A 23514-nucleotide genomic window follows, 5' to 3' on the forward strand; every position below is an offset into this window, starting at 1 on the left:
CCACTTTGTCCAAGTAGGCTCTATACTTTGTTCAACCTTACCGGATGGTGACACAATGTAAACAAGTCACGATGAAAGAGAGGTACACGTATGTTAACTGTTAGTGAGGTTCATTTTATTGATTGTTTGAAAAACGGGAATTGTTTCATAATTGAGGAAAACATTTGCTTGCAGAATTTAAGGGTATTTTATATAATTGCCCCAAAAATATGCCTTTGCAGTTAAGTACATTTCAGAGTCTGTGATTTTTATTTATTTATTTATTACTTAACAAGTTCAATCAGTAATTCTATGGTTACCTGACTTTTTTTTCCATAAAAACATCCAATAAAAATAAAATACATCATAACAAGATATTACTATTTATGGAAGGTCTGAAGACTTCGTTGTATTTTAAAATGTAATTTTCGTGGTGGGACAGCAATCTGAATCAATTCGGTATAAGGAAGTTTATGAATGAATAATTGGAGCGACAAATCCTTCAGTCGTGTATGGTACCACAACAAAGATGGCTGTCGGACTTCACATAGGTCCCTGGGCTGTCCATAAAACTGCCTGAAGGTCCTCCAGAAATAAACAAATTGGGGTCCTCGTCCTTAGATGTATGCTAGTCGCGGAGTCGCGGTTACGATCTATATATTGCGCATTTAAAGAAAACTGTGAAAAATTTAACATCAACATCGTTGTTTTAGATTGCTAAAGGAATGTTGAACAAAGCGTCGTTGTATCGGCTCGATCATTTACGTCCCTAGTGGCCCATTATTTTTGTTTTCCAACGACGAAGGGTGTGTTTTCTTCGGTCGCGCTAACGTCGCTAAGAAGCCATACAGTTTACTTAATTTTGATATTCACCCGAAAAATAGCTGGTGGGTTTCGTTTTAAGATAGACTTCATCTTACATTTAAACTGATAAAGAGAAATATATGGCTCCACTGAGTCGAGTCATTATAGCATGGGGTGACAGCGGTTAAATTAACCATGTTTAATTTTTCAACGTGTTTTACGATTCGTGTCTATATACGTTGTTGTCATTTTTGTAAACTCCTCCAGAGGCTGTACTTGGTTTACATGTCTATTATTTTGAATCAGTTGTTTGACATGTTCCCATAGGGAGGGGTTAATGAGCATCAATGTCAGGCATTGCGCTTAGCAGACTGTCCCAGGAGCGCAAAGCCTGGAGAAAAGACCACCCGTTTGTTAGTACGCCTTTTTTTATTCCCCAAATCACCAATACTTTTCTCTCAGGACTCCCTCAAATTGTTTTACTTCTCGCAGGGTTTTGTTGCTGTGCCTACCAAGAATCCAGATGGAACCATGAATCTGATGAATTGGGAATGTGCCATTCCTGGAAAGAAAGGCGTAAGTTTTCCAGCACTGTATGAAATCTAAATTTCGTCTACAATATAGATCTATTCTATGCACAAAATACAAATTTGTGGCTAACCGGCGGCAATGGCTATGTACAGGACAGTTAGGTAAGCTCGACAGAGGCAGGGGCTTAAGCTACACAATGGACACTGATTGAATGATTGCGTTTATTTTAGGGTTAGGTAACAGCTACAGTGCATATAAAATGTCCACGCACCGGTGTAAAAATGCCCCAAAAAAGAGAGTGCAAGATCATTTCAAAACCTGTACAACAACAAAAAATCTATGAACGATAAATTAAAACGGACATTGCACGTGTGTTCACACCCACTTATTCCAAAATGTATTTTTGGCACAACCACATGGTGGTGGCAGCATCATGCTTTACGGCTGTTTTTTCTTCAGCTGGAACTGAATGTTTTGACAGGATGGAAAGAATTATGAACAGTTCAAAGTCGCTCGACTAACCTACTAGAACATGTTTGAGGTTGATCAGTTGTTGAGATTGTGTCCTGACTCCCATTGAGTACGAATTGAATGTTATTTATTGGTTAAATCTGAACACAGCCATGTCAGTTTTAATATGCAACCATATTATTTCGGTTTATTTTGACTTCTCTTTATATAAAAACAAATAAGATGAGTAAGGTGAACACTATGAGATTAGTTTTGCAATATGGACATCTTCATTGGGTCCTAAACAGCTGTTGAGTGCAACATCTGATCCAACAAGGCAAAAGTGTATCTTGTCGGTTTCTATCGACGTTTTTGTAATACCACAGTAGCATTCTCGCGCGCTGGGGTTTTCCACCGGGGCTTTGGGTTCTTTGAACAACTCTCCATGTCATTTCATGCGGTTGTGTTTTGGACTAAAGAAGTTTTTACCCCTGTGATTGTTAGACCTTGTGGGAGGGAGGACTGTATAAACTCCGGATGCTCTTCAAGGACGACTACCCCTCCTCGCCACCCAAATGTGAGTCCCACCGATACCACACATCTTAACTTCGGCCAGCTCGTGACAAACCCCGCAGCACAATGTCGCAAATATCCAAGCAACTCTGTCAACATCACAGTCGGAAATGTTAGATATACTCTAAGATTTCTTTTTCGACCACCCCTTCAGGCAAGTTTGAGCCACCGATATTCCATCCAAACGTCTACCCATCCGGTACCGTTTGTCTGTCCATCCTGGAGGAGGACAAAGATTGGAGGCCCGCCATCACCATCAAACAGGTTTTCATAGTCGCCATTACATAAGGCTGTGGTACGGGTGAAATTGTTTCTAAAAGTTCTGGACTTTCACTTTAATGGTATTGTGTGTTTTCAGATTCTGTTGGGAATCCAGGAGCTGCTGAATGAGCCCAACATTCAAGACCCAGCACAAGCAGAGGCTTACACAATTTACTGGTATGCATCCACCGAGTGGTGAATTCATAGCTTTTATTTTGAAGTTTCATTGTAATTGAAATTCAAATTCCAGTTTGCTGAACTTTTTCAGCTCCGCCGTGCTTATGTGTGGACATAAAAGGTGGACATACCGTTATGCCCCGCAATTATTCATCCTCAAGCAAAATTTTGAGTTGTGCCAAAAGTCTGCAAGAAGACATTTAATTATTCACAATGAAAAATACGTTGTGTGCCATCTTCATTGATGAGAAAGCCTGCCGGTCAGAATCAAGTCGATGTCAGTCATATAACAATGCAAACCAAAATTCAGCGTCTTAAAATAACCCCCACTATTAATTATAAGGGATTAAAATGCAACATTGTGTTTTTCCGTTCCAGTCAGAACCGGATGGATTACGAGAAGCGAGTCAGGGCCCAAGCCAAGAAGTTTGCACCCACATAAATCTGGCAGGGAAGAAAGTCTGACTTGATCGAACCCAAAGGACCACTCCAGCAAGGATCAACTTTTCTGTACTTTTACGCCATTTCATCGGTGGCATGTCAAAGAGCACTTGACTATTGGTTGTAAACTCAACAGTTGCGCGTAAGAAGGAAGCAGGCCTCCGTCCAGCCACTACGAGGAGGGAAGCATTCGAAAAAACAAGGTCGCTAATTTGCTTTCTTCAACCAGTGTCAATTTCTCCACAAATTATCACGACACGCGCTTGGGAACAAGCAAATAAGTCTGTGAGTTTTTGCCCAACGGATAAGTGACCGCGTGTATATATTATAAATAAACCAAATTGTGAAAGTTATGTTTTATATTGTTTTAGCCAGTTGACGTGTGCGTGGTATTATAACGAAGAACACAATAAATTGTGTATTGTGAAATAAAATTGAATAAAACAACACAAGTTAAGGAGTACCTGTGGTGGTTTTTTTCCTCAGCGTGTGTGATATGTGAATAAATCGAGTTAAACTTGGGGATTGGGCCTGAGCCCTTTTCTAGTCAGTGCTGTACAGGATGCAATCATTGAAGAATGCAGCTATGTGCGTCCTGGCAACTGTTGTATGCAGATGGCTTGGCGTCGATGGCCGATAGCGAGGAAGGCTGCCAACATAAGCGACTGTACTGACATGATATGAAGTCAAAGGCCCTCAAGTCGTTGAAAAGTAAAGAATGACATCAAGGACAACAACTTCGAGCTAATACCAGAGGACGTGTTTGAAGTACCTGGGAGTAACGATGAATTAGGAAGGAGGCTCTGAAACGACGACAAAAGTGACGGCAACATGGGCAAAGGGGAGAAAAGTGGGTGACAGGAAAAGGCCCAGAAGCCTAACAAAGTAAAACGATCCAAAATAGTCATGTGACCGTGCCAGAGGTATGGACAACTGGGGAAAAAGAAGCAGAGGGTTTTAGAGCAGGGATGGTGCTACACAGGGGCAAAATTATATTTATAAATTATGTTTACAGTCATGCTTCGGATCAGTCAAGCTCACCTTTAGCCCCGGGAGAGAAAAGGCTTGGAAGGATATTACAATTCATTTTGAACTTTGAATAATGACCTAACATTCGTGTTATCGCTCTGTGTCATTTTTCTTTTTAAATTTGTGTTGTTTTCAGGTCCGAGGGTGAAACCTGATGTCATGCTCTCAGGTGTCAAGTGTGTGACATTCGAAGGAAATATAACACCTGTTTTTTTCTTCGCTTTGCCTCTCGTGTGGTTTAGTATGTCCTCACTGGGCTGCGGATTGATGAAAACAAGCTAAATAGAAGAATTGTGTTTTGTTTGTGTGGTTTGGTCATCAGCTAGCACATTTCGAACCTGTGCTTCTCTTTGGATAGAATATTTGATCAAACTAATTTGAATTTTAAAACATTACATATTACGGAGGAATATTTTTTTGCCAGGGCGGCCCGGAGGCCCAGTGGTTCGCGCGTTGACCTCACAGTGCAGAGGTACCAAGTTCGATTCCAGCTCCGGCCTCCCCGTGTGGAGTTTGCATGTTCTCCCCTGGGGTTTTGCGTGGGTTTTCTCCGGGTAGTCCGGTTTCCTCCCACATTCCAAAAACATGCATGGCAGGCTGATTGATCACTCTAAAATTGTCCCTAGGTGTGAGTGAGAGCGCAGATGGTTGTTCGTCTCTGCGTGCCCTGCGATTGGCTGGCAACCGGTTCAGGGTCCGCCTACTGCTCAAAGATGACTGGGATGGGCTCCAGCACTCCCCGCGACCCTTGTGAGGATAAGCGGATCGGAAAATGGATGGATGGATGGATATTTTTTGCCATGCAACTTTGCCAAAATGTAAAACAATATCTAACTACTTTCTGTCTATTAATGATTTCCAGCTACAAGTTACCGGTACTCATTCAGCAATTTAAAAAGACAATGAAAAAATTGGTCAGGATCTAAATCATTTTGGGCTTGATTGTGTTATTTTCTAACTTTTTCACTCGCAAATGCTGCGCTGCTTCGACTCATCCACCAGCGGAGTGGATGGAGAGAAACATTTTGAACCAAAACACTCAACAGGTTGTTGACAAATGGGAAGGGGATGGGGGGGGCTTCAAAATGAGGTCTCCTTCCAGTGTGGTCGACAAAATGCACTGAAGTCTTGTTTTTGCAAGATGTGAAGTGTGAAGTTTTGCTGTGTGGCAATATATCAAGAATGGTGATTTTGAAATAACAGGAAGGTTATTTGTTGTTTAAAAAAAGCATATGTAAATGGGACATCTCCCCTAAAACACCCTTCATAAAAAATTTTTTTTTTTAAAAAAGCACAACATCAATGAAATGATTTCTTGGACTTTTTGTGAACCGCAAGCCTGTGCAAACTAAAATGTGATGCCGTAACTACTGAAGTTTCTTGCGTGATGTGTATGGGCGGCCGTGTGGAGGTTTTAGCGTAACCACTGAAACTTGTTCGTTGTCACAAGCTGCTACGCTTTTTTGTCAAGACAGAAATATGAAAGCCGATTCGGCTTCGACAAAGAGCGTTCAGTCATATCGCTCGTGCACGGTCGCCATGAGGCAAAACGAATACAAACTACAATGGATTTTCCCCTCACTCGCATCTTCTGGTATGAGTGGCCTGTTTTCAGATGAAGAGTTGCAATGACTAGTTTATTCTGTCGTTTCTGGAAAAAGACCTATTCCCAAAATAAAATAAAAAATTTAAACGAGCCTTAATTGTGTCGAGATGAGAAAGCCTACCAGTCAGAATAAAGTTTATGTCACTCATACAACAATGCAAACAAACTAAGAGATGCCATAAGGGCCATACAGAACATTTACCAAAATCACTGCATACTTGATGTTTTATTTTGAGTTCATGGTCACTGCGAGGGCCAGTCAGAGACTTTGGGTGGGCCGGATGTGACCGTCCTTTGCCCAGATCTGTCATCGACTCGAACATCCGTGCCCTCTCTTGTAATTGTCTGAGTACCACGCACCGTCTCATGCTTGCTCACATTGTGGCACTTGACACGCCTTTGCCAATCTCGAAAGTGTCGCACGGCGCTCTTTCACCTCCACCTTCCGTGATCCTCGCCCGTCTGAGCGATTGCAGCAAGCAGGGCGGCGGGAGGGGGTGTTAGCGGGGCGCAGCAGACTTCTGGCCGACTGCGGTTGTCAGCAGTAGTCTGTATGCACAAGTACATTGTGGTTTTTAATGCTGCACGTTGTCACACAACAGCTTTTTGTTGAACTCCACAACAGAAACAAGACATTCCCACGAAACTGTCCTTGTCGTTGGCGCAACTGACCGATTCTAAACACCGTATTTTCGATTTTATTCCCATCTTTAAACGCTCGGAATGAGGTTGATTGCACACCGTCACAGAGGGAGCTATCGAACAATATGTCGATTGTTGCGGTTGTTGTTTTGCAGGCCTGCACAACCGCTCTGCGTCATGCTGAGAGAAGTTTCTCGTGTTGCTCAAGAAGGTCACCTGAATATTAGAGATGACTTTTCTAACGTCAACCAAAAACACACCTAGCTTCAAACATTGAAACAATACATCGGGACGATCATCATCTAGTGTGAAGCACTGATGTTTTTTGAATTTTGATCAAAACTATGGAAACTAACAAACAGAGGAGGTCGGAGCAATGATCCCTGTGGGATCCCACTGGATCCTTCATATTTCTGAATTCCAATGGTGACTCTGTGACCCCTCGAGCATAACAAGCTCTGTTGACTCCCCCGAGATGTTGGATGACCTTTTGAGCAAGAAGACGTTCTCCAACCGTCTTTTCCTTCACGTCTGCCACCAAAGTGTTTGAGTGCCGGTCTCGGGTTGAGCCTACAGTCAAGTGCCGCAGGAACTTAACTGGAGTTTCATTGATTCAAACCACTTCAGAGGGACAATGCGAGCGTCTCTCTCGACAGAGCGATTGAAACAGGATGTGGTGTCTTTCCAGTGCACTTTATCTGAACGATGGTAGTAAGTTGTGATCGGGGGTGAGGTGTCGCTAACAGGTGCTGGTGAGCGGAGGGAGGCGCCGCGAGTGACATTTGCACTCACCTTCTCACCTTACCCTTGCCCGTCACTCTTTCACTAACACTTTACGCGTCACAGGGCTTCCTGTTAAGGCCCAGACAGAACCTGCGGTTGACGATTGGAAAATGTCACCGGCCACCCAAAAAAAAGAGTTAAGGCTATAAGTAGGCCAGAGAATGAGCGGCAGAAAGACCGAGAGAACAAAATGAGAGCATGCGGAAGGGAAGAAGGACAGTGAGAGATCAAAGAGAAAGAAATCTTCCGTTGAAGCCGACGGTCCGGCAGAAGGAGCGAGAATGTGGCTCTTGTCGGGGAGGCGCTGACTTGACGCCTTCGCTTCGCCAAGAAAGTCAGGTACAGTATCGGCTTCGTATTTTCAAGATTTCTTTCTTTTCAGTCGCATTCATGTTTTAGGATTTGGCCAATGGGGAAAATTCTAACCGCATCCGTGGTCTAATTTAAGCGAATGATCTGATGTTGCCAGCTAAAAGAAAAATTCGTGGCGAATGGCTCGTGTTCTGTGCTAGCCTAAAAATCATCAGCCAACCATCAAGTAACGCTAAGGAGAGCTCCTTTTGCCTTTTATTTTTTATTTATTTTTTGTCATTTCAACATTAGCAAAGCTGTGGGAGCAACGTTTTAAATAGCATCAGGCATCTGTTTTTTCTTAGTATGAGCACTAAGCAAGTTAATAATTAAGAAACTATTTTGTGATCAGATCAATTTTGCAGTTATAAAAATGGGAAGATTAAGTAATCAACAGTAAACAAAAAATCCTTTTTTACATTTATAGCTAAGTACATTTAAGAATCTATTTTTTTTAAGCTTAAAGAGTGGGAATTTTTTTTTCCGCCAGCTTTAGAAATTACTTGATACCCGTACTTTCGTGTTCTCCGCATGCGATCAGTTTTCTCAGACACTTACCATAATTGTAATGACTCATTTCTAAAAAACAAAAAACAAAAGTGCAGAAACCGAATGGGGAGAAGTCCCCACTCTAAAACTGCTTGATATTTTTTTTTGTTTGACAGTTCTCATTTAATTCCCTGATTATTCTTTTTTTTCTCCTTCTAAGTAGGACAACAGTACAGTTAAACAAGTTGAAAGCAACAAGGATGGGAGCCGAGTATTCAACTGAACTTGCCATGAAGGGAATCGTGTCCGTTTACATTTTGTGAAATTATGGCCACTACTCATGTTCGCCTGAGAATTACTATCGAGAGTTTGTGCAGTTCTTGTGACAATCACATTTTGTTGGTGTTAAACGTTAGCTTGACAACATTTCTGACTTTGTCTATTGGCCGCAGAGTAAATCAAGTAGGGCGAAAATAATGTCAACAATTCCCTCGTCGACTATAAAGCTTGAGTCTCATTACTGTTAAATGTTGATCGAAAGTCACTCCCCCCCCCCCTCCCAGTGCTCAAACTATCCATGTTGTGATACTAAAGTAATACTTTGACTCTACTGGGTCCATATGTTCATAGATCACCTGTGCTGAAGATGGGGCGGGTGCGGCCCTATTTTGTCGCGGCGGTTCTGTTTTCTCTCCGTTCCTTGGACTGCGCGGCAAACGTGCAAGGTGAGACTCATTTTGTCACTTGACATGAGAATTGGACACGAGTTACGGTAACCGACGCACACTGTTGAATCACGCCAGATGATGGCTACAAAAACGCGTCCCCCGTGGGAGGCATGAGTAATAATTGACATTTGTCCGTTCAATTCGCATTGGAGTTTGCATGTTGCATTTTGCGTCTGTAGGGTTCACGTGCATTTTGGGACGCGTATTTTAATTAGGGCCTTTTTTTTCTTTCTTAAATAAGAATTTCTCCAGATTCCAGATGTTAACCCTTTAAGGGACAGTGGGGACTACAGGAGACATCTTATCATGTGATCAGGTTACAGGGTGCATGAAAGGGTTCATTTGCACCAGCACAGCAAAGACACAGTTGGGGAAAATATATATATATAAAATGGTGAGCACAGAGCTAATTGGATTAAATGTTCATTTGAGTTTGACTAACACTGGATTTGGCTCCAATTGCGCCAAACGTTTCCTTGCACAACTTTTTCATCTTTTGTTTTGGGGGTTTTTTTGGGAGGGGGGAGAATTTCAGGACTCACCTGCGTGAATGACTTCATCAACAATGTCACGTGTACACTCAACATTTCTTCGGGAGAAGACTGCATGATCTATGGCTACAAGAAAATACGAATCAAGAAGGATGTAGGGACACGTGCAATTCTAATCAGGTAGGACGGATCGCTACAATATTTATGTATAATAGGTCACAACGGCGACTTGTATTTCTTGTCGACTTAGTCGGAGCTGCAAGGTGAAACAACACCGCAACACACGTCCGGGATGCAGTTTTGTCTTTGAAAATACAGTAAGTGTTCAGAGGAATGTATCCACTTGTAATTACATGGATCTCCTAATTTCCTTTCTGATTCATGTCTCGATGGGTTATTCCAGAAATTCACCTTTTTCGAGGTGATGCCAAACATCAGCATGAAATGTAACGGTGGGCTGGTGGAATACCTCAAAGACTATGAACCCAAACGTCACAGTGCGTACATTTTGTCTTGTCATCTTTTTTACATTTTTCATTCATTCTAACCAGAATAAGTGAAATGAAGAATGTGTGTTTGTGTGTGTAGTCAAAATGCACCCCCCGGGGCTCCCTAATGTCACCTTCACTGACAATGACACCGTGATAGATTGGCATCCGGGTAGTCCCTGCTCTGTGCTCCTCACGGCGTTTGACTACGAAGTTCAGACGCTAAACAGTGACCCAATGACAAAGGCAAGTGTGTTGCACGTGCTGGCGTTTACATTTTCACCAATGGCGCTCGGTGGCGTCAATCAGTGGCTCCACCGTCATGACCAACTTTGCAAGACAGTAGCATAGTAGGCGTACATGTTCATTTAAAATAAATATTTTAAAAAATAAAAAAGGTACAGATTTTCTTCCTAAAAATTATTGTTCATATTTTTGGAAGCAACTGTAACTTTACGTGCATTTTAAAAATAAACACTGCACTTAAAGAGTGAATTTGCAATTCGATGTAATGGACAATGGGCAGTAAACTGACAACCCTGCCGGCCCCAATTAGTCTATTAAATTAAGGTTCCATTACGCTTTATGTTATGATTTACAAAAAAAATCAATTTCACGGGATAGTGCATTTGAAACAAATCAAGAGGAAATGGAACAATGGCGTTTCAATTCACCAATTCTCGGAACACAGAATAATTTACTCACACTATGCGATTAAACCTGTCAATAGATTATGAATCCGCTCAAATGCAAATGGATGTGATGCTGCATAACGGTCAACGACACTGACAAAAAAAAATATTGATGTGGCTCAGCAGGAGGTTCACACATTTCCCACCAAGAAGCCACAATTAAGGATCGCTGCCGGGCGGCTGAAAGGCAAGCATCACGTTCGTGTAAAAGTTAAGCCGACGCAGAGGGAAGGAAGCCAGTGGAGCGAGTGGAGTCCACCTGCATCCTTGGTCTGGCCGGAATCAGCAAATCAAGGTAAGGAATTTTAATCCCAACATCAACATTTGTTCTCCTGCGCTTAAATTTGGATGCACCGGCAACTTGCCTTGGGCATAAATTTGTCGTCAAGACAAGGGAAGGGAATTCCTGCACCATACGTACATTCAAACCCTCAAACTTTTTTTTTTTTTAATTTCAGAATGGAGTCTCTCTGACAACTTGATCATATTGGCCACTTTGATCGTCTGGGTCGCCATGATTGTCATGATGCTGGTGTTTTACAAATGCAGCATCGGAACTGGGTGAGTAAAATTTGTGCCCGCGCGTGCATGCGTTCGTACTGTTGAATGACTTTTATTTTGAAGGTTTGATGAGACGGCGGCGGTGCAGCGGAAAATGGAAAAAGAAAAAAGAGCAAAAAAAAAAAAAAAGCCGGCAGTTAAATGGATACCTTTGTGACAGTTGAAATGGACATTTTTTTTTCTTTATCCAGATTTTTAATACCTCTTCAGTTTGTACCCACTAAACTGCCACGTGTACCATTTCAGATTCCTCAAAGTGAAGCCAGTTCCAAATCCTTCAACATACTTCCAAACTCTCCACGGTGGAAATCTAAAGGTAAATAATGTCGATGACGTATATACAAGATGAACACGCACGCACACGGGTGCGCGCACACACACACAAAATGCTCGTCAAATGTGTTCCTTATTCGGCCTCTGGTTCTTTTTCTGCAGAAATGGCTCAATCCCAGTTGTGTCGAATATTTGCACTTTGCCCAGCCTATCGATCACATCTCCCCCGTGGAGGTGTGTGATAGCTGGGACGCGGGTCCTTCCGCCTTCACCCCGCCCAATTCCACTTGCGCCCCGCAACCTCCGAGCAACATCGAACCGTCAGCGGGCTCGGATGAGATTCCGAAAGACATGCTCGCGGGCAATTCGTCCTCGTCGAGTTTCTCGAACTTGGGCTATTTTGCATCCGGCTCTTCCAGCAGCTCTGTTAAAACTGAGCCCAAGCTCGCCCACTTCGCATCTAAAGACGATTTCCACATCCTGCATAAGGCACATCATCGTAACTTTCACCTTTGCCCCGCTTTGTCCGAGTCTCCGAGCTCCGAGAGCTTCGAGAGAGGAGCGCAAAGCCCAGACTCAGGCTTTTGTGTTGGAAAGGAAGATGCAGAGGTCGAGGAAGTTAAACAGGGTGCAAATGGGGAACAGGTTTCAGGTCATTATAGCTCCTCGCCCCGAAGCCTCCCTCTCCATCTTCCAGCGCAGATAACTTGCCCTTCGTCACCTCTCAATTTGTCTCCGACCTCCTCAGATAGCGCTCGGACGCACGCGCCTACGCTAGCAGCTAACGTTAGCGCCGCAGGCTGGCCCGTTGCTTGCACAACGTACAGGCCTTCCTCCATGCCAGTGGAATCGTGCAAAACGGGTTATTTCGTCCTACAAGAGATACAAACTACCTTCAGCAACGCGTCCATCTGAGATGGATCCGTTTTTTTTTTTCTTTGCTGCTTAAAAATCACGATGAACTAGAGCACTCGGTAGAGCGCGGACACCTCCAGCATAGTTGCCGTGTCAACAAAAGTGGGCAGAAAACACTGCTTTTGTCCGCACGACCATTGTGCGCCCTTGGGGGGTGGGGTTTTTTTTGGGTATAACATGAAAAACGTGAGAGATGAAAACAGTTTTGCTACGTTGTACTCGCATGGAACGGACACAAATTTGTGGAAAAACTACAAAGTTGATTTCGTCATATACATTCCAATCATTCCAAGCCATGCAAGATGTGAGCTGCGCTTTGAGCCATAAAAGTAAATCCTCAGTCACAGCATTGAAGGGCTCTGCAGCTGTGAAAATAAAATATGCTTTAGACGGGTGACTGTTCACGTTCTTACTTGCTTGTATGGCCTCAAAAATGTTTTTTTTGTGTGTCTTCATTTGTGGTTTGTTTGTGTGTGAGAATTATTATTGCTCTCGTCTGAAAACGTGCAGCACATTTCCAGTGTTCTCCGCGTGCCGCGACCAAACAATACAGCTCAAAAATAAATAAATAAAATAAATGGGTCACCCTCTGACTTCCTGTGTCGTGGTGGAAAGTGGGGCCCCAAGAAATGGGCTGAAAAAAAAAGACGCGCGTATGCGCGAGCAGCTAATCTGAGCCTTTTACATGTCCTGTCAGGTGGTACCGGCGGTATCGCAGCGTGCGTATTTGTGCGCGGTTTGACATTTTGCTACTGCCACAGCGAGCAGCATCGGGGTCACATCACACCAAACATACGACTGCAATCAAGGTCAGTGAGAAAAATCACAGAACAACGCGGCGCATAAAAACGCGACCATGTCAAGTTGTGGTGCTCAACACGTGTATTCATTGAAGTTGAAATTCATTGAAGCCAGAAATGAAGTTTGTGTCTTTTGATGAAAGACTGGCTGACTCCAAAATAAAGTGGCATGGCAGTAATGCTGCAGAGAAGTGATAAAGGCATGGATTACTGTTTTAAAGCGTTATGTCTAAATAGTAGAGAATTTTAAAGGAATCTTTGGACAGGTTTTTTTCTTCAGGTTCCTGATCAGCGTTTGAGACAAAAACAAATCCCCAACCACACCAAAAAGTAGTAAAATCGTACTGCCAGTTTCCCAGGCCTCAAGCAATGACCGTTTGTCAGGTGCTACAGTATCTTTAAAAAAAAAAAAAAAAAAAGATCCTAGCCCCTGTTGGACTGGGAACATTTCCAGACTCTGACCCAAACACAAAACAAAAATGTACAAATAGACTATAGTGGATAGAAGAAAAATCTGGTGTATTTGTTAGTAGTTGAGTATTGGAAGCCTTTGCTCGCATTTTCTCCCATGCCAGTAAGTAGACTTTTGACTCTATGTTTTGCATACTATGCTGTAGGAGGGGGCAGGCATTAGCTTTCCTCCCAAAATAAACCGATTGAGGCTGTTGAAGTAGGCTGCAGGGATAAGCAAGAAGCAGGGGAAAAAAAAATCTCTCTCCCACAGATATATACACACAGAAGAAGGGTGGGCTTGACAATTTCCCTTCTTTGGCGGACTGAAGCGGCTGCAAAGACTTGACCAAGGTGAGATTTTGTTCCATCGTCACTCAAAATTGTGGATTATTCACCATGAAATGCCAACTTCTTGAGGTACAATCAAAATTTTTTTTCCCCCCCAGATTTTACCGGACTCAAACTTGCTCAACTGTATCGTGTCTCTATGCAACGCTTCCATTCTAGTGTACAGAATATGCCCATCTTAAAACTATTCTGTAACAGATAACAGAAACCATATGTGGTCATAAAACGAAACAGTTTGGAATGAAAGCACACGAAAAGGCATTTCCATACCTCCACAGGGCTGTGCGAACACACATGCTGTAGTACAGTAAAAGAACAACTTGGTGCAGGAATTTGCACAAACGAGTCATGCAAAATACCCTGACCCCCCGCCCCCCCCCCCCCATCACTGCATGTTCCCTATGTACATCAAAATGTGTATTTCTAGCACGGTATATGATTTTAAATCTGCGCCGGCCGTTTCCTCGCAGTTGCATTTCTATTTAACATATAATGCAAGACACGGTGTCCCACTTCGAGTTGGCTCGTCGCTCAGGCTTGGAGCCACAACTTTTCCTTTGAAACAGAACTCTGCTTGGCTGCCTGCTCTGGATGAAAGAAACACACTTTGGGTCATCAACCAGATGAATTAAAGCCTGCGAGCAGAGTGGATTTTTGCTTGATCATCCTACGGTGGGATTTATTTGCCAGCTCTTAATTTGTTTTGAATTTCTCCCATATTTTATCCAAGAGCAAGTTTTAACGCGCACGTGGCTGAACCACATAACCCCGATTTGCACAGCTGCAAGGACATCTTTCTGCCTTGTGTATTTATTTATTTTTTTGGTATCACAAAGCAGAAAAAGAAAAAAAAATTCCACAGTGATTACACGGCCAGCTGACCGACAAATACCCTGCTACAAATTTCCCGTGTTAGTTCGACACCATGTCGGAATCCTGTTGCCGCTTGTTCTTGGGGAATTCCCGTTTTCGGGCTGGACTTGTGCCCAAGACTCTTTCTGACTGGTGGGAACATCGCAGGATCAGGAAGCTTCCAGCTTACCCTTGACCCGAGCGATGACAAAGCGGTTAAACAAACAAATGAATGGATAATAGGTCAAATGTGCTGAAAGATGCTACAAAGTTGCGGCAAAGCGCAACATGAAGCTTCTCGACTCAATTCCTTGCCTCCCAAAATAAAATCAGCAAAGGACTGGTCACCCTATGGACGATTCATAGGCTTCATCTGCCCGTAGGTGCAGGCGCAATGTTGGGCGTCCTCCTCAGCCTGTCCTTTGTTCACCTGGTGACACAGGCAGCCCCTCCCACAGGCTCCCCTGTGCCCTGCAAGCGCTGCTGCGATGACCTGCAACCAGCGGAGGACAGCGCGGCCCCTCCCGCGGGAGGGGGATACAACCAGCTGCCCCAGGTCCGCGCCTACATCAACATGACCATCCTTAAAGGTACACCAGCGGAACCTTGTTTCCACCGGTTTACGTTTCCACTCCTAATAACGTTGACATTTCAAAGTCTCGATTTTTACGTAATTCATTTTCCATTTGCTTACAACGAACACCTTTATGATAACAACGAAGCAGTATTATTATTTATTTATTTTTTTAATGTTATTCAGGTGACAAAGGAGACCGTGGTGAAAGAGGGACACCGGGTAAAACTGGACCGGAAGGCCCTCCGGGAGCCATCGGACCCATGGGCTCAAAAGGCTCCAAGGGCCAGGCCGGTCTCCCCGGAGACCCTTGTAAAGTCCAGCACGCTGCTTTTTCCGTGGGCCGTCGCAAGTCCCTCCACAGCCTGGAGGCCTACCAGGCGCTGATATTAGACACCGTTTTCGTGAACCTCGACAACCACTTCAACATGTTCAGCGGGAAGTTCGTCTGCCACACACCCGGGATCTATTTCTTCAACGTCAATATCCACACGTGGAACTTCAAGGAGACCTACCTGCACATCATGCGCAATGAAGCCGAGCAGGCGATAGTGTACGCACAGCCCAGCGACCGCTCCATCATGCAGAGCCAGAGCCTGATGCTGGACTTGAACGCCAACGACGAGGTCTGGGTCCGCCTGTATAAGCGGGAAAGGGAAAATGCCATTTACAGTGATGACGTGGATATTTATGTCACCTTCAATGGACACCTCATCAAAGCAAGCTCAGAGTGAGGAGGAGAGGGGGCGGGGAATAAAGATTTTATTTTTTTTTTTAGGCAGAATGGCATCTGCAATCAACATTGTAACCAGAAAACATAAAAATAAATGAATTACTCTTTAACTTAATCCTCCGGCTCTAAGATGGAAATGTGTTTCCTTCACTTCTTTTAAGGTTTGTTTATGATCCCAAATGCACAACAACAAACAGGAATAGCGTTCGCCAAAAACTTGGCGGAATTTATGACTGTATATCCTTTGCAAAGTCAACTCAGGAAAGTCAGGAATAAACACAGAAAAGGAAGAAAAAAAATGACTGTAATGCTTCAACCTTGGAAAAGGCCAATTGCTTCTATTAAGGCTCTAAGTTTCAAACTGAAGTCCACTACAGGAAAAATCCAAACTAAAACTCACTTAAAGTACAAGAGGGAAGAACACGAAGACTCCGCAGGAAGAGGACACTCCAAACAGGACGTAAACGCTTGACAAGATGCCTACCAGCGCTCACTGCTGGTGCGTCGCAGACTCATTAGGGAGCCAATTTATCAAGCTGATGAGCTACACGTGAGTGATGAGCAGGCAAGTCTCAGGTGTGAGATGCGGAGCGCCTTGGCTGAGAAGGCTGCCTGCATGGGTCGGTATTAACCACAAGGAACGATGGCACCGTTTCAGTTCCAAAAACTGACTGTTGTCTACTTGATTGGATTAAGACGAGGGTTGTAAACAAAGGGCAATGTGACATCTGCAGTCCTAATTTTATTTTTCTTCTCATGTCATTGTCAATAAAAATTCATTTGGGATAACATGACACTGTGCACTGTAAAAGACAGGAAAACGGATACAACATCCCATAAAAATAGTTTACACTGTATATTTAAAAAAAAAAAAAGGTGGTGTTTGAGACATGTCCGATGACTCTGAAGATAAAAGAATACGGTGCGTTCATGACAGCATCAACAGTACAAAACACACATCCCATGTTGAGATCATCGGTTGCACATCACGATCCATCGCACAAGGTCCAAGACAAGTTAGACATGTCAGTTGAAGGCTTTCCACTGACGCACAAGTGATTCACAAAAAAAAAAAAAAAGAGAGACAAAAGCCCAGAATATCAAACAGACATGTGGCATCACACAGCTGTATGCGGTTCAAAGTGAGAATCTATAAAAAATAGATTTTTTTTCCTTTTTTTTTTTTTTGCTGTATAAACATTGCAACCAAAGGCACTATCTTACATCCCACTCATATCATCAAGGATGATTCATATTCATGCTCAACCAAGCCTTGATGACCACCAATTGAGAAGTGTTACAACTCTTGGGTTTGGTTGCAGCATCCGGTGTGGATAAACAACGCCGTGTTACCCGCGAACACACAAACGTGACAAACACAGGGGCGGCGGTGACTCACACAAAATGTTCCCTTTGGAAAATACAGCCAGGTGTTTACCTGTTCCTGCATCGAGTTGAAGTTTAAAGAACGTTGAAAGTGCAGTTCAAGTCTCAAAAACAAGCCGAGATGAGTCCTACTAGCCGGCTAATATTTCATCGCCGTTGCTGCACTTTTAATATGATGATACAATGCAGTTGATATCATGCTTTGAACGTGGCCAAACCAAGCAAAAAATAAAAATAAAAAAAGCCAAAAATTGATTATGTCACTTCATGTTGTATTGAAATTAGGTCTCCAAGCTGAAGGCCAATTCACTTGATCATATTGCCCTGCTTAGTGTTGAGGGTTCCATCGGCAGTTATCACCAGTCATGCTTTCAAAAAAAAAATAAAAAAGGATTTCAAGAAAACATTGCACAATACGAAATGTCACTGGCATGCGGCAGCATTAAAAATGTGTCAGATTGGCCAAACGAGCTACAAAGCCGGCGTTGGGTAAGTCACATGTTAAATGCGAGTGTCCAATCAAACGTGACATCTGAGCTGCGAGTGGAAAATGCCGGAGGTGGGAGCTCTCTGGAGGCACGAAATGACACAAGACACCATCTGTTGAGCCGACTGCTTCGCACTCATTTGTGCTTTGTGGGATTATGAAATCTTCAAATTAATTGTCCATTCACATTTTTCTCTGGCTCACTTTTGTGCTTCCTATAGCAGCAGGTGCCAAATATTATTGTCAGAGTGAAATGGAAAAAAGGTGTTCATCAAAGACCCTGTGAAGTGAATTTCGAGATGTGTCTCCGATTAGACACGTTTGAAGATCATTTCTGAAAACATGTGCAAAGACTGACAACTGTGTGGCACAGTCAGTAAATTTGGAGTCAGACAGTTGAAGTGTTTTTTGACGTTGCGGTTTTTCCGATTTATTTCAGCGTGGCTAAAAAAAGTACCCAGTGATAACTTCAGCACCATCGTTCGCATTAGTAGTTAAGCGGCGCAACTGTGACATGCAGTTAGCTTGCTAGCTGCAGTATGGCTGTGCCTCCAAAACGCATCTTCAGTTTGTGAGAGTAAACTGGCGCTGCCGCTTTAGAGTGACTCCTCGTCGTCGTCCATGAATCCATGCACGTCACACAGAGAAAAGCAGAAGCGGGGATTCAATTTTATTTTTTTTAATGGATGGATGGACTTGAAAATTAGTGTTTGGACAGGCTGACATTAGTTAACGCCTCGTGACGTTCTGGTGGGATATATTTCAGCTACCGGAGGCGTTCGGGAGATGTGCTGTACTTTTGCAGCTCAAACATCTGTGGAGGTATTAGAAAGATGCAAGACAGAGTAGCATCGATTTTTCCAGGTTGAAGCAGAGGCATTTGACTTGTAGTTGACAGCTGAGCGGGGCGGGGCGTGGCTAAAATGAATTCAGTGGACACGCCCACAGCTCATGATGTCTTTTGCCATTTAGTTTTAATCGTTCAAATTTTGTCTACATGGCGAGCAAAACTCTTCTCTGTGTCGTGTCAAACGTAGAGCTCAAATGGATTTTTTTCACTTTACAGGGACTTTCAAGAAAACACTTCTTCCATCTTGTCAAGTTGCGTCAGAGTCACTCATTGAGGATAGAGTGGGGTCTATCGTAACCAAAAAGCCTGAAGTCGGGTTGATACAGCTTGTAAAGTTCCCTCCGCACCTCCAGCGGCACCGTGCTGAACCAGTCTGATTCCGAGTCGCTGGCTGTCAGATTCCTGTGCGAGGTAGGAAACTCCACCACGTTGTCCACGCGCAGCAGGCGTAGCAAATGCTCAGCGTCTTCCTCGGCCGTCTCCAAGTGGCCCACAAAGTCATATTGGATCTGGCACGGGTGACACAGGCGGTACACCTGCTGCCAGTGCTCATTAAAGGGACCGTACTTCTCCGTCTGAGGGTCCAGTAGATACTGGGTGAAATGAGAGAAGGAAGGGTGAACCCCCACGGCAAACGCCTCATCCACAGAGTCGGGGGGCGTCGACTGGTTGGCGTAGCGCCGCAGCATGACTTTAGCAAAGCGGCGGTAAAAGTCCTCGTTGCGTAGCTCAAATTTATCCCGGTAGGCGGATATGAGACGCACAAATGGGTCCCGCACAAAAAGGAACTTTGTGTACTTCTTCAGTTTGACCTTCAAAACAAAAGCAGCACGTCACGTTTGTGAGGGGACATTTCGAGCGATTCGTGAAGACACTGAAAATGTGTTAAAATGATAACGTCATGCTCAGATTGCCTTCAGAACGAATGAAACAAAGCATTCAAATGCACTTGCGACTTTTTCAACATTTTGCGACCCGTGAGTGTCATTTCTTGAGAATAACACACTCGAATAAGGAAGCCAGAGTTACTGCAGAAAATCTGCGCAAGAAAAGAGAGCGCATGTAAATTATGCTAAAATCAGATTTGAACCGGCGAGTTTAGTGTCGCTGGGGGAAAAAAAAGCATCTTGACAAGTGTCATCTCTAAATGGAATTAATTAAGTCTAGATAGTAAATGAAACACTTTAGCTGGAGTCCGATCCAAAAGCACTCCCAAAAAAAAAAAAGAGGGAAAAAAATATTCAACAGACAGACCTTCATGAGGTGCCTTGCAAATTTGCCGTAGCGCTTCCAAAACTTGTTGAAGGTGAAATGCATGCTGGCGTTGTGAGCCAGCTCCCTGGGGACGGCCATCGGGTCCCTTTGGGGAACGCCGTCGCGGAGCAGACTCTCGCTGAGAATGATCATGATTCGCTTCCAGTTGGTACAAGCCACCTAACGGGGAACAGAAACGGTTAGCCTGAAGTTCTGGTAAATGATCACAGAAAAAAATACAAGCTGCTCTAATGCAAAAATAATTGGCGATTGTGTGCGTCTCTTCCCAGAGGCAAATCACGGTGGAACCCTCAAAGTCAAAAACAATTCATGAAAGGGTCAAACTTTTGGTGAACTCCAAATCAAACAAATTTTGGACTTGTTCCCCTGTAAAACCGGAGTCAGAGTAAAAATATAAATGTACCTTTGGCACGTAGCAGTAGATAACACCGTGCCTGTCATCGACTATGAGATGATCCAGTTCCTTGTTGGGAATGTCGTCAAATGAGCGGTTTTTGCCGGGGAACTCCAGGCTGTCATTGGCGCACAGATCTTTAAGTAACCTCTGCCGGTTCTCCTATTGATTCCATTTGAAAGGCAAATGCATCAATAAATTAAAAGAGGAGTCATAAAGACATGTAAAAAGATATTGGACCAAGGTTCCATAATTGCTATTAATGTAGTGAATAATAAAAAGCATCCTTTACCAGTTAAAAAAAAAATTTTTTTGGAGGGCCCCATGACATCCAAATAAATTTTTCCGCTACAATTTCTACTTTTACTACTTTTATTAAAATTCTATTTACCTGTCTCTGGCGAAGCTCTGCTGCCACTGGAGTCAAATGAATCTTCCACTCCTGCCTCGGAACATATCGCTCTTCTGCCTTCTCTGATTGGTTGCTTGCTTCGGCGGGCACCTGGTCAGTGGGTTCGCCAGTTCCAGGCTCTAAGAACTGGTTGACAAAGGCATCGATGTCGGAGAGGAAGGACGGGGGTTGGGGGGGTTGAGGCTTCTGCTGCTGTTGCTGCTGCTGTTGAGCAGGTTTTGTCATTTTGGGTCCGGGTGAGACAGGGGTGTGCAAATACTGATGGGACGCTCCAACTTCCTTCCAGTAGAGGATGATTAAAAGGATCATGAAGGCGGAGCCCAGGACGACAAAAATGTGAAACATCCTCGATGTTCCCATCGTGACAAAGTGGTGCGATATGTGCCTTGCCACCTAACGGCTCATCATCATCATCGACCTCGTTTTATGCTGAAGGGCCCCGTTACAGCGACACCATGGCAACAGATTGAAATAGTTACCTGGTTCTTTTTTATGGGGTCACCAAGGAAACAGATCTTGGTTATAGAGCTCTGGCTATGGGGTCTCCATGGCAACAGTCAAGAGCACCTTGGCGATAGATAGGCGGCAGCTATAACTGAGCCTGTGCTTATCATGTCGCCGCGCAGGACGCATCCATGGGTGAAATTCTCACCTCCGCTCCATTCGGGCAACTGCAAAGAGACAACCAAAACATTGCAATGTGAGGGGAACACATCCGTGCAGCCGCCACTCCATTTTAAATCCGACACGTAAGCACGACACTTGGACTTGGCATCGAAATGCTACCAAGTGATTATTCTCAGAATTTTCACAACACGTTTGCAAAAAGAAAGCAGATAGAGTTCTTCATTTGGCACACACTTAAATTTGACACAGGCAGTTGGGAAAAAAAATCACATAGTTGTGAAAGGAAGTGCTGCATACCATACACATTCCAGTCTGATATGATTTTCCCTGCAGAAAAAAATTGCTACCCGCGTAATAGAGTTTAAAAACTAAAATAAGACCAAACCAGTATTTTCTTAATTGTGCTTTGACGAGCTAAACGACCTGTGTTGTAGGACTGTTGAGTTAGAGTCCTTCACCAGTTTGTCCGCCTCTTCATGTGCAGCGCTTTGGTCACAGAGCGTCACTTTTCCTTCTAAATGTGGACCTCACGCGCTAAAGTCATCACTTTCTTTCCTGTCCCCCGAAGAGGGCTGCCTTGACCTGGAAATTCATCACACCGTCGCTCCTCGCCTCACACTCCTCTCAACGCGACACCACACAAGAAGCGAATATGAATGCCTTTCTCTTCACGACCTCAACTGGCTTTCTAATCTTACTCTGAGCCAAAAGATTCATGTGCAAAGCTGTTACGGGGATGACGTTGCTCTGTGCCCAGTTACTTAATCCCACTGCAAAACTCAGGACTACTGATTTTACAACTTGTTTTGGAAACAAATCCAGCACCAGTCTGTGCCTCACTATTTCCATTTTGTACGACAGTATTTCATAGACTGAATGGACAAATACAGCATATGTGTACACCTACAGGAAAGGGAAATGGAAGAAAATACAGAGTGGTTTCCACTCTCCCGTGATGGCTTTTGGAGTAGCTCTGTGGGAATGTTGTGTCATTGGTGAGGTTAGCAGACAACTATTGTTGAACCTGAGAGAGGACTATACAATCTCCAAAAGCATTTGATGAGGTTCTGGGGCGAGGCTCTCGGATTCTTTCAAACCAAACTCATTCAGTTTCACGTTAATTTTAACTTTTACTTTTCGAATGGTATATATTATACAGCACAGAAGATGGAACTCAATTGCAAAGCTTCATTGCTATCCACACTGATGTCTGTTAGGACGGATTTATAAAATATTCATAGCGAATGCTTAAAAAGTGTAGATAGCCTAAGTCAGTGTTTCCCAACCAACAGTCCTTGGCCAGCCCATTCGGTACCAGGTCACACAGATATATTCGTTTTAATTTTTTTTGGGGGGTGGTTTGAATTTGACAAGCTTCAGCGACCTATGTACTTGACAAAGAGCTTCACAAATTATTAAAATTAAAGCTTCGAATATGTCCTTCAAAATAATACTAAACATAATATTATCAACTACTAATAACTTGACCTTGAGGCCAAATCCAGGACATCCACCAGCATAAAAAATGGTTTTGACAACCGGGCTGTTCATAAACTGGGGATGTATAGGTATAACAATAATCATCATCACAACTGGGATATTTGCCCGCCCAAATAGTACCGGTGCCGCTATTGGTATCCGCTTTGGCCAATGGACTACAATGTCGCCTTTAACCGAGGGTTCGAGCCAGAGGAACCGGCTCTTCCTCACATATGACGCTCGTCTCGTGGAAGAAAAAATCTCGCGTAGAGATGTTTCAGCCGAAATCCCGGAGATAATAATTCAAGGTAGCCGAGGAAAACAGGGTGTCTTCTTACGGTATCGCCCTCTCTCGCTGCATTTAATGCCAAAGTAGTCTCTAGCATGCAATAAATGTGTCTAGTGTTTCTTCCAAGATTTGGCGACGCTAATATGAACTATGAGCGATGAGAAACAGAAGCTTTTTTTTTACCTCTTTGGGGGACGTTGTCTGCCCCGCGTCAGCTGAGATGCCAGCAGGTCTTCGATCCGCTGCTTCCCTCCCTTCGAGATCAAGCGAGATTTCTCTAAGTATCGCGAC

The 23514-nt window shown here is 43.7% G+C and overlaps 4 protein-coding genes across 7 annotated transcripts; 3 read left to right on the forward strand and 1 right to left on the reverse strand.

Moving 5' to 3' along the window:
* The first annotated feature begins 571 nt into the window (after nt 1–571).
* Nucleotides 572–3679, forward strand: LOC147192557 (SUMO-conjugating enzyme UBC9-like). Of its 2 annotated transcripts, none has more exons than XM_086132298.1 (7): nt 572–866; nt 1111–1196; nt 1276–1359; nt 2269–2341; nt 2492–2601; nt 2696–2775; nt 3154–3679. In XM_086132298.1, exons 2-7 carry the CDS (start codon nt 1131–1133, stop codon nt 3215–3217), a joined length of 477 nt encoding a protein of 158 aa, XP_085988424.1. In that variant the 5' UTR covers nt 572–866; nt 1111–1130; the 3' UTR covers nt 3218–3679. The 2 variants fall into 2 exon arrangements, with proteins under 2 accessions (XP_085988424.1, XP_085988425.1); XM_086132299.1 differs by having other exon boundaries at nt 572–785.
* A 3567-nt stretch (nt 3680–7246) lies between these two features.
* il2rb (interleukin 2 receptor, beta) lies at nt 7247–12857 on the forward strand. Its single transcript, XM_086132293.1, has 10 exons — nt 7247–7615; nt 8747–8841; nt 9365–9515; nt 9586–9652; nt 9739–9832; nt 9924–10069; nt 10642–10810; nt 10974–11076; nt 11323–11392; nt 11512–12857. The coding sequence occupies exons 2-10, from the start codon at nt 8763–8765 to the stop codon at nt 12262–12264; spliced, it is 1632 nt and encodes a 543-aa protein (XP_085988419.1). The 5' UTR covers nt 7247–7615; nt 8747–8762; the 3' UTR covers nt 12265–12857.
* A 132-nt stretch (nt 12858–12989) lies between these two features.
* c1qtnf6a (C1q and TNF related 6a) lies at nt 12990–16289 on the forward strand. 2 transcript variants are annotated; one of them, XM_086132297.1, is made up of 4 exons: nt 12990–13073; nt 13789–13868; nt 15107–15307; nt 15478–16289. In XM_086132297.1, the coding sequence occupies exons 3-4, from the start codon at nt 15112–15114 to the stop codon at nt 16023–16025; spliced, it is 744 nt and encodes a 247-aa protein (XP_085988423.1). In that variant the 5' UTR covers nt 12990–13073; nt 13789–13868; nt 15107–15111; the 3' UTR covers nt 16026–16289. The 2 variants fall into 2 exon arrangements, with proteins under 2 accessions (XP_085988423.1, XP_085988422.1); XM_086132296.1 differs by lacking the exon at nt 12990–13073 and having other exon boundaries at nt 13578–13868; nt 15101–15307.
* A 462-nt stretch (nt 16290–16751) lies between these two features.
* On the reverse strand, nt 16752–23484 carry LOC147192560 (carbohydrate sulfotransferase 12-like). Of its 2 annotated transcripts, none has more exons than XM_086132295.1 (5): nt 23407–23484; nt 20808–21499; nt 20426–20578; nt 20002–20181; nt 16752–19340 (listed from the first exon to the last, which is right to left on the reverse strand). In XM_086132295.1, exons 2-5 carry the CDS (start codon nt 21186–21188, stop codon nt 19011–19013), a joined length of 1044 nt encoding a protein of 347 aa, XP_085988421.1. In that variant the 5' UTR covers nt 21189–21499; nt 23407–23484; the 3' UTR covers nt 16752–19010. The 2 variants fall into 2 exon arrangements, with proteins under 2 accessions (XP_085988421.1, XP_085988420.1); XM_086132294.1 differs by having other exon boundaries at nt 16752–19559.
* Between the last annotated feature and the right edge of the window lie 30 nt (nt 23485–23514).

The sequence above is a fragment of the Hippocampus guttulatus genome, chromosome 16 (assembly GCF_054856545.1).
Source record: "Hippocampus guttulatus isolate MCC_2025c chromosome 16, RoL_Hgut_1.0, whole genome shotgun sequence".
Taxonomy (NCBI): domain Eukaryota; kingdom Metazoa; phylum Chordata; class Actinopteri; order Syngnathiformes; family Syngnathidae; genus Hippocampus; species Hippocampus guttulatus.

Bases quoted from the DNA above. Each gene is read 5' to 3' on its own strand.
- LOC147192557 (XM_086132298.1), top strand. From the start codon at position 1,131: ATGTCAGGCATTGCGCTTAGCAGACTGTCCCAGGAGCGCAAAGCCTGG. The intron at 1,360-2,268 runs GTAAGTTTTCCA...TGTGATTGTTAG, and splicing joins CCATTCCTGGAAAGAAAGGC to ACCTTGTGGGAGGGAGGACT. The intron at 2,342-2,491 runs GTGAGTCCCACC...CCACCCCTTCAG, and splicing joins CCCCTCCTCGCCACCCAAAT to GCAAGTTTGAGCCACCGATA.
- il2rb (XM_086132293.1), top strand. From the start codon at position 8,763: ATGGGGCGGGTGCGGCCCTATTTTGTCGCGGCGGTTCTGTTTTCTCTC. The intron at 9,833-9,923 runs GTGCGTACATTT...TTGTGTGTGTAG, and splicing joins CTATGAACCCAAACGTCACA to TCAAAATGCACCCCCCGGGG. The intron at 11,077-11,322 runs GTGAGTAAAATT...GTACCATTTCAG, and splicing joins AAATGCAGCATCGGAACTGG to ATTCCTCAAAGTGAAGCCAG.
- c1qtnf6a (XM_086132297.1), top strand. From the start codon at position 15,112: ATGTTGGGCGTCCTCCTCAGCCTGTCCTTTGTTCACCTGGTGACACAG. The intron at 15,308-15,477 runs GTACACCAGCGG...AATGTTATTCAG, and splicing joins CAACATGACCATCCTTAAAG to GTGACAAAGGAGACCGTGGT.
- LOC147192560 (XM_086132294.1), bottom strand. From the start codon at position 21,188: ATGGGAACATCGAGGATGTTTCACATTTTTGTCGTCCTGGGCTCCGCC. The intron at 20,182-20,425 runs GTACATTTATAT...GTTCCCCGTTAG, and splicing joins TCTACTGCTACGTGCCAAAG to GTGGCTTGTACCAACTGGAA. The intron at 19,560-20,001 runs GTCTGTCTGTTG...TTTGTTTTGAAG, and splicing joins TTGCAAGGCACCTCATGAAG to GTCAAACTGAAGAAGTACAC.